This window comes from Lagenorhynchus albirostris, chromosome 5 (genome assembly GCF_949774975.1).
Source record: "Lagenorhynchus albirostris chromosome 5, mLagAlb1.1, whole genome shotgun sequence".
NCBI lineage: Eukaryota > Metazoa > Chordata > Mammalia > Artiodactyla > Delphinidae > Lagenorhynchus > Lagenorhynchus albirostris.
In genome coordinates this window covers 11,563,649-11,578,450 of record NC_083099.1, presented here as the reverse complement: position 1 = coordinate 11,578,450, position 14,802 = coordinate 11,563,649, and the positions used below count along the sequence as shown (strand labels likewise).

Genomic DNA, 14,802 nt, shown 5'->3' with positions numbered 1-14,802 from the left:
TCACAGGGAGAGGACTGGGGTTGGCTGCATGAACACAGCCTGAAGGGGGCTAGTGCGCCACAACTAGCTGGGAGGGAGTCCAGGAAAATGTCTGGAGCTGCCAAAGAGGCAAGAGACTTTTTCTTGCCTCTTTGTTTCCTGGTGCGTGAGGAGAGGGGATTAAGAGCGCTGCTTAAATCAAATTAAATTAAGAGCGCCAGAGACGGGCGTGAGCCGCGGCTAAAAGCGCGGACCCCAGAGCCGGGCATGAGACGCTAAGGCTGCCGCTGCCGCCACCAAGAAGCCTGAGTGTGAGCACAGGTCACTATCCACACTCTCCTTCCGGGGAGCCTGTGCAGCCCGCCACTGCAAGGGTCCCGGGATCCAGGGACAACTTCCCCAGGAGAACGCATGGCGGGCCTCAGGCTGGTGCAAAGTCATGCTGGTCTCTGCTGCCGCAGGCTCGCCCTGCACTCCGTGCCCCTCCCTTCCCCCGGCCTGAGTGAGCCAGAGCCCCCGAATCAGTGGCTCCTTTAACCCCGTCCTGCCTGAGTGAAGAACAGATGCCCTCAGGCGACCTGCACGCAGAGGTGGGTCCAAATCCAAAGCTGAACCCCAGGAGCTGTGCGAACAAAGAAGAGAAAGGGAAATCTCTACAGGCAGCCTCAGGAGCCGCAGATCAAATCTCTACAAGCAACTTGATGTACCCTGCATCTGTGGAATACCTGAAGAGATAATGAATCATCCCAAATTGAGGAGGTGGACTTTGGGAGCAATGATATACATATTTTTTTCCCTTTTTCTCTTTTCGTGAGTGTGTATGTGTATGCTTCTGTGTGTGATTTTGTCTGTATACCTTTGCTTTTACCATTTGTCCTAGGGTTCTGTCTGTCCGTTTTCTTTTTTTTTTTTTTTAGCATCGTTTTTAGCACTTGTTATCATTGGTGCATTTGTTTTTTGGTTTCGTTGCTCTCTTCTTTCTCTCTTTTATTACTTAAAAAATTTTTTTAATAATTATTTTTTATTTTAATAATTTTACTTTATTTTATTTTATCTTCTTCTTTCTTTTTTTCCCTCCCTTTTATTCTGAGCTGTGTGGATGACAGGCTCTTGGTGCTCCAGCCAGGCATCAAGACTGTGCCTCTGAGGTGGGAGAGCCAAGTTCAGGACACTGGTCCACAAGAGACCTCCCAGCTCCATGTAATATCAAATGGCAAAAATCTCCCAGAGATGTCCATCTCAACAACAAGACCCAGTTCCACTCAATGACTAGCAAGCTACAGTACTGGACACCCTATGCCAAACAACTGCAAGACAGGAACACAACCCCATCCATTAGCAGAGAGGCTGACTAAAATCATAATAAGGCCACAGACACACCAAAACACACCACCAGATGTGGACCTGCCCACCAGAAAGACAAGATCCAGCCTCATCCACCAGAACACAGGCACTAGTCCCCTCCACCAGGAAGCCTACACAACCCACTGAACCAACCTTAGCCACTGGGGACAGACACCAAAAACAACAGGAACTACGAACATACAGCCTGTGAAAAGGAGACCCCAAACACAGTAAGTTAAGCAAAATGAGAAGACAGAGAAACTCACAGCAGATGAAGGAGCAAGATAAAAACCCACCAGACCTAACAAATGAAGAGGAAATAGGCAGTCTACCTGAAAAAGAATTCAGAGTAATGATAATCCAAAATCTTGGAAATAGAATGAAGAAGATACAAGAAACGTTTAACAAGGACTTAGAAGAACTAAAGAGCAAACAACAGTGATGAACACAATAAATGAAATTAAAAATTCTCTAGAAGGGATCAATAGCAGAATAACTGAGGCAGAAGAACAGATAAGTGTCCTGGAAGATAAAATAGTGGAAATAACTACTGCAGAGCAGAATAAAGAAAAAAGAATGAAAAGAATTGAGGACAGTCTCAGAGACCTCTGGGACAACATTAAACGCACCAACATTCGAATTATAGGGGTTCCAGAAGAAGAGAAAAAGAAAAGGACTGAGAAAATATTTGAAGAGATTATAGTAGAAAACTTCCCTAATATGGGAAAGGAAATAGTTAATCAAGTCCAGGAAGCACAGAGAGTCCCATAAATCCAAGGAGAAACATGCCAAGACACATATTAATCAAACTATCAAAAACTAAATACAAAGAAAAAATATTAAAAGCAGCAAGGGAAAAACAACAAATAACACACAAGGGAATCCCCATAAGGTTAACAGCAGATCTTTCAGCAGAAACTCTGCAAGCCAGAGGGACTGGCAGGACATATTTAAAGTGATGAAGGAGAAAAACCCACAACCAAGATTACCCAGCAAGGATCTCATTCAGATTTGATGGAAAAATTAAAACTTTCACAGACAAGCAAAAGCTAAGAGAATTCAGCACCACCAAACCAGCCTTACAACAAATGCTAAAGGTACTTCTCTCGGCAGGAAACACAAGAGAAGGAAATGACCTACAATAACAAACCCAAAACAATTAAGAAAATGGGAATAGGAACATACATATCGATAATTACCTTAAGTGTAAATGGATTAAGTGCTCCAATGAAAACTCATAGACTGGCTGAATGGATACAAAAACAAGACCCGTATCTATGCGGTCTACAAGAGACCCACTTCAGACCTGGGGACACATACAGACTGAACTGAGGGGATGGAAAAAGATATTCCATGAAAATGGAAATCAAAAGAAAGCTGGAGGAGCAATTCTCATATCAGACAAAATAGACTTTAAAATAAAGACTATTACAAGAGACAAAGAAGGACACTACATAATGATGAAGGGATCTATCCAAGAAGAAGATATAACAATTGTAAACATTTATGCAACCAACATAGGAGCACCTCAATACACAAGGCAAATGCTAACAGCCATAACAGGGGAAATCGACAGTAACACAATAATAGTAGCAGACATAAACACCCCACTTTCACTAATGGACAGATCATCCAAAATGAAAATAAATAAGGAAACACAAGCTTTAAATGATACATTAAATACGATGGACTTAATTGATATTTATAGGACATTCCATCCAAAAACAACAGAATACACTTTCTTCTCAAGTGCTCATGGAATATTCTCCAGGATAGATCATATCTTGGGTCACAAATCAAGCTTGGTAAATTTAAGAAAACCGAAATCGTATCAAGTGTCTTTTTTGACCACAACGTTATGAGACTAGATATCAATTCCAGGAAAAAATCTGTAAAAAATACAAACACATGGAGGGTAAACAATACACTACTAAATAACCAAGAGATCACTGAAAAAATCAGAGAGAAAATTAAAAAAATACCTAGGGACAAATGACAGTGAAAACACAACCACCCAAAACCTACGGGATGCAGCAAAAGCAGTTTTAAGAGGGAAGTTTATAGCAATACAGTCTTACCTCAAGAAACATCTCAAATAAACAACCTAACCTTACACCTAAAGCAATTAGAGACAGAAGAACAAATAACCCCAAAGTTAGAAGAAGGAAAGAAATCATAAAGATCAGATCAGAAATCAAAGAAAAAAGAAATAAAGGAAATGATAGCAAAGATCAATAAAAATAAAAGCTGGTCCTTTGAGAAGATAAACAAAATTGATAAGCCATTAGCCAGACTCATGAAGAAAAAAGGGAGAAGACTCAAATCAACAGAATTAGAAATGAAAAAGGAGAAGAAACAACTGACACTGCAGAAATACAAAGCATCATGAGAAATTACTACAAGCAACTCTATGCCAATAAAATGCACAAACTGCAAGAAATGGACAAATTCTTAGAAATGCACAACCTGTGGAGACTGAACCAGGAAGAAATAGAAAATATGAGCAGACCAATCACAAGCACTGAAATTGAAACTGTGATTAAAAATCTTCCAACAAACAAAAGCCCAGGACCAGATGGCTTCACAGGCAAATTCTATCAAACATTTAGAGAAGAGCTAACACCTATTCTTCTCAAACTCTTCCAAATATAGCAGAGGGAGGAACACTCCCAAACTCATTCTACGAGGCCACCATCACCCTGATACCAAAACCAAACAAGGATGTCACAAAGAAAGAAAACTACAGGCCAATATCACTGATGAACATAGATGCAAAATCCTCAACAAAATACTAGCAAAGAGAATCCAACAGCACATTAAAAGGATCATACACCATGATCAAGTGGGGTTTATCCCAGGAATCTTCAATATATGCAAATCAATCAATGTGATACACCATATTAAGAAATTGAAGGAGAAAAAACATATGATCATCTCAATAGATGCAGAAAAAGCTTGTGACAAAATTCAACACCCATTTATGATAAAAACCCTTCAGAAAGCAGGCATAGAGGGAACTTTCCTCAACATAATAAAGGCCATATATGACAAACCCACAGCCAACATCATTCTCAATGGTGAAAAACTGAAAGCATTTCCACTAAGATCAGGAACAAGACAAGGTTGCCCACTCTCACCACTATTATTCAACATATTTTGGAAGTTTTAGCCACAGCAATCAGAGAAGAAAAAGAAACAAAAGGAATCCAAATCGGAAAAGAAGAAGTAAACCTGTCACTGTTTGCAGATGACATGATACTATACATAGAGTATCCTACAGATGCTACCAGAAAACTACTACAGCTAATCAATGAATTTGGTAAAGTAGCAGGATACAAAATTAATGCACAGAAATCTCTGGCATTCCTATACACTAATGATGAAAAATCTGAAAGTGAAATTAAGAAAACACTCCCATTTACCACTGCAACAAAAAGAATAAAATACCTAGGAATAAACCTACCTAAGGAGACAAAAGACCTGTATGCAGAAAATCATAAGACACTGATGAAATAAATTAAATATGATACAAAGAGATGGAGAGATATACCACGTTCTTGGATTGGAAGAATCAACACTGTGAAAATGACTATATTACCCAAAGCAAACTACAGATTCAGTGCAATCCCTATCAAACTACCACTGGCATTTTTCACAGAACTAGAACAAAAAATTTCACAATTTGTATGGAAACACAAAAGACCTCGAATAGCCAAAGCAATCTTGAGAATGAAAAACGGAGCTGGAGGAATCAGGCTCCCTGACTTCAGACTATACTACAAAGCTACAGTAATCAAGACAGTATGGTACTGGCACAAAAACAGAAAGATAGATCAATGGAACAGGACAGAAAGCCCAGAGATAAACCCACGCACATATGGTCACCTTATCTTTGATAAAGGAGGCAGGAATGTACAGTGGAGAAAGGACAGCCTCTTCAGTAAGTGGTGCTGGGAAAACTGGACAGCTACATGTAAAAGTATGAGATTAGATCACTCCCTAACACCACACACAAAAATAAGCTCAAAATGGATTAAAGACCTAAATGTAAGGCCAGAAACTATCAAACTCTTAGAGGAAAACATAGGCAGAACACTCTATAACATAAATCACAGCAAGGTCCTTTTTGACCCACCTCCTAGAGAAATGGAAATAAAAACAAAAGTAAACAAATGGGACCTAATGAAACTTCAAAGCTTTTGCGCAGCAACGGAAACCATAAAGAAGACCAAAAGACAACCCTCAGAATGGGAGAAAATATTTGCCAATGAAGCAACTGACAAAGGATTAATCTCCAAAATTTATAAGCAGCTCATGCAGCTTAATAACAAAAAAACAAACAACCCAATCCAAAACTGGGCAGAAGACCTAAATAGACATTTCTCCAAAGAAGATATACAGAGTGCCAACAAACACATGAAAGAATGCTCAACATCATGAATTATTAGAGAAATGCAAATCAAAACTACAGTGAGATATCATCTCACACCGGTCAGAATAGCCACCATCCAAAAATCTACAAACAATAAATGCTGGAGAGGGTGTGGAGAAAAGGGAACCCTCTTGCATTGTTGGTGGGAATGTAAATTGATACAGCCACCATGGAGAACACTATGGAGGTTCCTTAAAAAACTAAAAATAGAACTACCATACAACCCAGCAATCCCACTACTGGGCATATACCCTGAGAAAACCATAATTCAAAAAGAGTCATGTACCACAATGTTCATTGCAGCTCTATTTACAATAGCCATGACATGGAAGTAACCTAAGTGTCCATCAACAGATGAAGGGATAAAGAAGATGTGGCACATATATACAATGGAATATTACTCAGCCATAAAAAGAAACGAAATTGAGTTATTTGTAGTGAGGTGGTTGGATCTAGAGTCTGTCATAGAGAGTGAAGTAAGTCAGAAAGAGAAAGACAAATACCGTATGCTAACACATATACATGGAATCTAAAAAAGAAAAAAAAATGGTCATGAAGAACCTAGGGGCAAGACGGGAATAAAGACACAAACCGTGTTGAAAGGTTTGAAAGTAGTGCATTTTTACTTTTAAGAGCAACAGTTTTTGAAATTATTTTAAGTCAACAATGCAGTATTTTTTAAAGTCAGTTTTTCTTAAAAGGTATGTTTTAATGTGACATGTAACCAATGTAACTTTAGCTTTTGACTGGTGAACTTCAAGTGCTTTTATATTTCAGGTTGACTTTAAAAAGCCAATGAGCAGTACTCAGAGGTTATGGATCCTTAAGCAATTAATGGAATAGTATTTTGTTATGGAGTCTAGGATTATTGTCTGCCTTTAAAGTATTCTATAGTTTTTAACTTAAAGCATAAAGAGTAACATTTTATCTTATATTAATTTAAAAAGTTGCATTTTGCATTTGTTACTATACACGTGTCGCCTGTTTTATGACCAGTGTTTACCCCTCTAAGTCAGTTCTATGCATAACCATTCACCAAATACTGCTGCTCTGGTTTCTTAGAGGAAACATTCTGTGCTATGCTATGATGTATTGTCATCTTGCTGCTTGACACATAGGTTTATAAGGAATTAGAACTGTGTGTGTTAATAGTACCTTTGTATAACGAGATGTAAAATTAGAGATGAGTCTGTGTAAACGATTATTCACTGTTTTAGAACTGGTCAACACTATATCTAAAGCTTCTGTGGTTTGTATGATGCTTCACTTTACACAGAATAAATTAAAATGAAAACAGAAAAAAAAAAAAAAAGACACAAACCTACTAGAGAATGGACTTGAGATTACAGGAGGGGGAAGGTTAAGCTGGGACAAAGTGAGAGAGTGGCATGGACATATATACACTACCAAACGTAAAATAGCTTGCTAGTGGGAAGCAGCCGCATAGCACGGGGAGATCAGCTCGGTGCTTTGTGACCACCTAGAGGGGTGAGATAGGGAGGGTGGGAGGGAGGGAGACACAAGAGGGAAGAGATACGGAGATATATGTATATGTATAATTGATTCACTTCGTTATAAAGAAGAAACTAACACACCACTGTAAAGCAATTATACTCCAATAAAGATGTTAAAAAAAAAATCAGGAACAACTTTCTCACAATCAAAGAGAAAACACTATCCATATACAAAGACTTTAAACAAAAATTGCCAAATCCTGCAGAAGTGGCTCATTTTAGTGCTAACAGTGGATGGTTTGGTAGTTTCATACATTACTATAAATTTCAAAGCCTTCAGCTATCAGGCAGAGCCATGAGTGCAGATAAGGAAGTTGCAAAAGAATTTCCAGCAGTGATACAAAAGTTAATTGAAAAAGAAAGCTACAAATGGTCTCACTAACATAAAATGAAATTAAATGAAATGAAATAAATGTGAGGGGATGGATGTGTTAATTAACTAGATGGGGCGAACTCTTTCACAGTGTGTTTATCAATGCACCATGATGTACCTTTAAGTATCTTACAATTTTATACGTCAATTACACCTCCACAGGGACTTCCCTGGTGGCTCAGTGCTTAAGAATCTGCCTGCCAATGCAGGTAACACGGCTCTGAGCCCTGGTCCGGGAAGATCCCACATGTCGCAGAGCAACTAAGACCGTGCATCATAACTACTGAGCCTGCGCTCTAGAGTCCGTGAGCCACAACTACTGAGCCTACGTGCCACAACTACTGAAGCCCAAGCACCTAGAGCCCTTGCTCCACAACAAAGAGAAGCCACCACAATGAGAAGCCCGTGCACCACAACAAAGAGTAGCCCCCACTCACCGCAACTAGAGAAACCCCACGCACAGCAACAAAGACCCAACGTGGCCAAAAATAAATAAATTAATTAATTAAAAAAATTATACCTCAATAAAGTGGAAATTAAAAAAAAACGAAAAAGGTGGCTATACATTAGATCAAATTTTCAGTTTTGATGAAACATCTATTATAAATGCATGCCTTGGTGGACTTATATCTTACAGGACAAACATGCCCCAACATGCCCCAGGATTTAAAGTTCCAAAAGATCTCTTGTGATTTGGTGCCAAGGTCAAACTGAGGACAAGGAGCCACACCCATCCACATTGGCTCTTATGACTCTCTGTCTAATGTCAGATCCCCTCTTTCCACCGCTTCACGGTAACTCACGAGCTATAACCTTTCCAATGCCCACTTCCACAAGAAACTTCAGGTGCCATATTTATTGTAATACATATATGAATGTGTGTGTGTGTATCTTACACGTTATGATTTTAGGAATGCAAATGTCATGCTATGACAGAACTAACTGAACCATGTCCCTGAAGTATTCTTGAGTTTCAGTGGGTCCCATATTACCTTGGATAAAGCTTCATTGCTCTTCATTTTTTCTCTCAGAATTTTCCACCACTTGCTCTCAGGAGGATACTGCCATGGTGTTTTATCAAATTGTTCTAAAAGCTAAAAAGCAGAAACTTTTTCTTTCCTTTTTGAAAATAAATCATATTAGCATAAAAATCTCTTCTAAAAAAGACAACACAGCTACAGTATCCTACCTTTCACATCACTCATACTCTGTTTTTCCTCTGGGCAGTAAACAACTGATAGAAGATAAATAGGTACCACGGAAAGCTTCTGCTTGGTTCAGTGACGACTTCTACCAGAAATTGGGATCCCACAAGACAAAGCAGAACTGTAACCCCCTCCATACTTCACAGGCAACGGGGCTTGTAAGCCCTCCTCTGCCTCTGACAACAGAAGGAAAATCACCCTGCCAAAGAACCCCTGCAAGAAGACTCATAGCCCCAATACCTAGGGATTCCCATGATACAGACCAAATGCTCCAGAGTGTTTTAATATTGGGGATTACATCCTAATTTTGTATAATCATGATAATGATACCAATTTGTATCCAAAGTCATGTAACAAATGTGCCTATATTTTATCTGTCACAGTGAAATGTATAAATTATATACAAATAATAAGAATCTGGATAAGTCACTGATTACAGTTTGAAGAGCAAAAATCTCTTTATTGCCTAAAGAAATACTAAGTTAGATTTTTTCCAGTACATAAAGCCATTTCTTGGCTGTAAGTTCAGTTCCTCTGGGAGCTGTATTATAATCTTTCAGATAGCTGAAATCAGTTTGCCGACTGAATGCCTTTAAATTTTCGATCACCTTTCAAAAATGCTTAACTTACCCACATACAAATTATCTATACATAAGGAGTTGGATTTTCCAAGTTCCATAGTTATATTTAAGAATAGCTTTACATCATAAATTTTATTTAAAATAGATATTAATAGACCTGTCACCAAGTGAATCAAGATTTAAACATTTTCAAGAACTGACTTCCCTAAAGACCAAGCCACATAAACTAAAACCCAGGCAAAAGCTCTCACCTGTTTAGTGACAGCATTTATGTCTCCTAGCAAGGTCACAGCAGGTCTTACATTATTCCCCAACTCTTCTGCACAGATATCAACCTAAAAAAGAGGCAAGGCTAAAGAACAAACTGTGTTTATTCTTAAAAATCTTTAAGAATTAAGACAGTAAATGGACTGTGCATGTTACACATAAGCATATGATTAAGATTTGATATTCAAGAAGTTCCTTGATAAAAGTATAAATCCGTGGAACTATATGAGTATCATAGCTAGTATAGAAACCTCACTATCATCACTTCAAGAAGTAAAATTGCTGTGTCAGTTAGGCTTGAACATTTAAAATTTTATTAAACCTTGTGTAATTGTTCATTAAAAAAAAAGAAACCTCACTATCTTCCTTCATTTTAAAATCTACTCCGGGGACTTTCCTGGTGGCGCAGTGGTTAAGAATCCACCTGCCAATGCAGGGGGATGTGGGTTCGAGCCCTGGTCTGGGAAGATCCCACATGCCAAGGAGCAACTAAGCCCGTGGGGCACAACTACTGATCCTGCGCTCTAGAGCCCGTGAGCCACAACTACTGAGCCCACGTGCCACAACTAATGAGCCTGTGTGCCACACCTACTGAAGCCCACGCGCCTAGAGCCCGTGCTCTGCAATGAGAAGCCACCGCAGTGAGAAGCCCGCACACCGCAACTAAGAGTAGCCCCCGCTTGCCGCAACTAGAGAAAGCCCGTGTGCAGCAAGGAAGACCCAACACAGCCAAAAATAAATAAATAAAAATTTAAAAAAAAATCTACTCTGTAGAACTTTACTATTGTTCCACTATACTCACAGGAATGCATGTCACTTGATCAATTACAGTTTTGAATGTAATGAATAATAAGGTTCTACTTAATTACCCTGGAATTCTTATTCAGAGCAGGAGTTCTCAAATTTCAGCATATATCAGAACCTCCCAGTAGGCCTGTTAAGCCACATACCTCAAGAGGTCTGGGGTGGGGCCCAAAAATATACATTTCTAACAGGTTTCCCAGGAGGTGCTGATGCTGCTGGTCCAGGAACCATATTTTGAGACCCACTCCCAGGGAATGGCATGATTTCATCCTATTTACTCAGAAGCTCCATTTCTGGATGGCCATGGGCAAGTGAAAACAGCTTCTTGAGGAAAAGTAATTTAGGCACCCCAAAGGGGATGCACTTCATTCTGTAATCAAGAGGCAGCATCTTCCAGTACAATCCAGGTCTTGCTTGTTTGTGGTTTTAGTTTTCAATGGCCCCTATTAGAAGTTGACTTAGGAAGTAAAAGGTAAGCAGGGAGAAGACAGCAATTGCAGTGAGGCCATTAAAATACCTTTACACAATCTGTGTAGGGCAAACAGGTTTCTGGGAAGTACCTTTCACATCAGTAAGGAAACTGGTTTATAAAGAGGGGTCATAAAGATACAAGAGCTTATTCCAAACACATAGTTTTAGCACCATTGTTTAGATATTTCCATCCAAAGGGTGTTTGACGGTTTTGGAATAACCGTTAGGGATAATTGTTAGGGATCAAAGAATAACTTGATCCCTAACAATGCTGAATGTTTTGTTCTAATCTACCTCCTACTTGAACCTCTTTTGTCTACCTTTAAATATACTTGAACTATGAAGAAGAGCCAAATTATGCTTTTCAAACTATTGAAAACTTGATTTTGAAAGGTTTTCTGGTTAGCAGTAAAGTGGTACATTATGTTTCATAGGCTTGAAAAGGCAGCTTACTTTGGTACCTGTAATTATGCCAGACAATTTATAAAATTCTACTTTTGTAAAAAGAGAAACAGTTCTTTACAAAAGCCGAGAAGAAAGTGGAGCTGATAATGGCTGAGAGAACAATAAACTACACATAGCTCTGATTTTAAATCTCTCCTCTTAGGACTTCCCTGGTGGCACAGTGGTTAAGAATCTGCCTGCTAATACAGGGGACGTGGGTTTGAGCCCTGGTCCGGGAAGATCCCACATGCCAAGGAGCAACTAAGCCCATGTGCCACAACTAATGAGCCTGAGCTCTAGAGGCTGCGAGCCACAACTACTGAGCCTGCGTACAACTCCTGAAGCCTGTGCGCCTAGAGCCTGTGCTCCACAACAAGAGAAGCCACTGTAATGAGAAGCCCGCGCACCGCAATGAAGAGTAGCCCCTGCTCACCGCAACTAGAGAAAGCCCAAGTGCAGCAATGAAGACCCAACGCAGCCAAAAATCAATCAATCAATCAATTAATCTCTCCTCTGAGTACCTGGATAAACTTCACATCTGGCTGATATCTTGGAGGCAGTCCAAAATGTAAAATCCAATTTAATCTGGCACCAAGTAACACAATTACATCAGCAAATTGCAAAGCCCTATTAAAAAGAAAAATCGGATATAACAAAAGGGATATCTACATTCTTATTTGAATTATTCTAAAGTATTTGGAAAAGTCTAAATAATTTGGATCTTGCTCTGTTCTTGAGAATCAGCTTATACGGTAAATTTGATCTTTCAAACTGAAATAATTTATGAAGCCATTCTATTTACATGGTAATCCAAAAGATGAAATAAGTAGAAAATACTACCATAAGACTTTATCTATACTCTATAGCATTTATTACTTTTTTATCATTAGAAAAATTAATATAAGTATACTGTAGATAATCTGGAAAAAGCAGAAAAGTATAAAGAAAAAGCCAAAATTTCCCAATAATACTATCAACTTATAAACTATTATTAATATCCTGGCATAATTTCATCTAGCCTTTTTTTCTATGCATGTGTATTTTTATATAGTTGAGCTTATACACTAAATGTCTCATGCGCTTTTGCTTATCATAAATGTTTTCCTTTATCATTAAGTTCTTCTTAAATACAAATTTTAAAGGCTACACATTTTGCTGAACACAAATTTATTTCACCTCTTCTCAAATGCTGGATATTTTTCTTTGTTATTAAGAGTACTGGGTTGCACATCTTTATTTGAATCTTAATATATACTTCATATTGATTCCTTGAAGCAGGTATTTTTATGATGATTGATTCACTTTCCCCAACTGCTTTAAAAAATATTACACCAAGTATATTTCTAACAGTTTTATATATCTTAGTATTTTTGTCAATATAACTTCAATTTTTTGATATTTACTTTGATATCTATTCTGATATTAATAACCCTTGCTTTCCTTTTGTTTACCTCATACATCTTTGCTTGCTTTTACACTGTATCATTTTGTTTCAGATGTGGCTCTAATGATGCATACAACTGTCATTATTATTGATCCAATTGAAATGTCATGCCTTTTTCCAGGATAATTTTTATTATAATAACTGCCGTGGGTTTTCTTTTTTCTACTTCTTGGCTATTTCCCATTTTTCTTATCTTTTGCCCAAAGAGGATCTGTTTTGGTTTTTTTTTTTTTTTTTTGCTTTTATCTTCTGCAGTGGCTTATGCTATTTTTCAGAGAAATTCAGTTATTATTTCAACCATATAGTCAAAAAAGCTATCCTCATATACTGTTTTGGTCCTGTGGGACCCAATTTAACTAACAGATAAAAACTGAAAATGGGGGCTTCCCTGGTGGCAGTGGTTGAGAGTCCGCCTGCCAATGCAGGGGACATGGGTTCGTGCCCTGGTCCGGGAAGATCCTACATGCTGCGGAGCGGCTGGGCCCGTGAGCCATGGCCACTGAGCCTGTGCATCCGGAGCCTGTGCTCCGCAACGGGAGAGGCCACAACAGTGAGAGGCCCGTGTACCACAAAAAAAAACCCCAAAAACAAAAAGAACCTGAAAATGGAAGGACAGATTTGCTTATAGATACTCCAAAATCCTTGAAATTGTTGATACAATTATTTACAGCCCCTTACAACCTTTTTTATATTATTAATGTCATCAATATTATCTTCTTAAAATTCAACAGGAATGAAGATAAACTTCAGCTCAACCCAAGATAAAGTATATTAAAAGAAAAAAACAGTGTAATAATTAATTTGGCTACTGTACAATGTATACTAATATGAAAAAAGTAAACATATAATCTTATTAAAATAGCATTAAATGAGCAACATTAAAGATTGAACAGCAAACATGACATTTAAAAACCCCTCAAAATTAATTTAGTGTGTGCATGACAACATGAAAATTACCAAATGTAGAACAGTGGTAAACTGTGGAGAGGGAGGGAGGAAGTGGGATCAGGTAAGGTATGCAGGGACTACAAACAAATCTGTTAATTTTTTGTTTCTTAAAAAAAAAACCTTAAAGCAACAACATACTACTTAATATTATATTTGATAAAGTTGAGTGGTGGTTACATAGTGCTCATTGAATTACTCTCTCGTTTGTATATTTATAATATTTCATAATAAAGAAATTAAAAGAAAAAAATACATGGTTTATCAGAAAGTGTGTTTTAAAAAGAAGAGGGGCTTCCCTGGCAGTCCAGTGGATAAGACTCCAAGCTCCCACTGCAGGGGGTGTGGGTTTGATCCCTGCTTGGGGACTAAGATGCCACATGTGGCAGGGCAAAAAAAAAAAAACAACAGTAAAAAGAATGAGGTGAAGTCAATTAGAAAAAAAAAAATCTAAGAAGAGACTTCTAGTGCCAGCCAAGGCTGGGTAATCCCACTCCAGCTGAGCTCTCCCACTGATACAGTGGAAACTCTGAACCAAGTATAAAAAGCAACTACCTGAGGCTTCTGAAAAGTAAACAACAGTAGGTGGACTGGGAAGAGATCGAAGAAGTGACCCATGCAGGCGGTGAGTTTTTAAGGTTTTCCCCTCTTTTATCTCTTCGCTTTGATTCAGAGCAGTCCTAGTTGCAGAACTAAAGGAAAGCAAAAACTTGGAGAGAAACCGTGTCTTTTTGGCCAGAAGATCAGGAAAAGGGACCCTGCATGCCTGAGAGCATGGGGGGAAGCTCCAAAATTTTCTTTTTCTCTATTTCTCTCTCACAGCTGTGCTCTGAGGGCAGCACAGCGGCATTGTGGTAAGTCCTAAGCAGCTAAAATCCCAAGAGAAACGTCATTTTTCAGGCAAGAAGAACTGGGAAAAGGGGCCCCTGTGGTCTGGAGAGTATGGGGGCATCCCCCTTATCTTTCATCTTTCTTTTTTTTCCTGCCACTTTGCCTCAA

The 14,802-nt window shown here is 38.6% G+C and overlaps 1 protein-coding gene across 3 annotated transcripts in view; it reads right to left on the bottom strand.

Moving 5' to 3' along the window:
- Positions 1-14,802, bottom strand: part of HACL1 (2-hydroxyacyl-CoA lyase 1) — a 42,364-nt gene that overhangs the window by 12,855 nt on the left and 14,707 nt on the right. For all 3 annotated transcript variants that reach the window (XM_060149566.1, XM_060149568.1, XM_060149567.1), the window contains exons 10-12: positions 11,936-12,041; positions 9,680-9,763; positions 8,635-8,736 (exon numbers count right to left, since the gene is read on the bottom strand). In XM_060149566.1, coding sequence (XP_060005549.1) covers positions 8,635-8,736; positions 9,680-9,763; positions 11,936-12,041 — 292 coding nt within the window. The remainder of the gene's footprint in view (positions 1-8,634; positions 8,737-9,679; positions 9,764-11,935; positions 12,042-14,802) is intronic.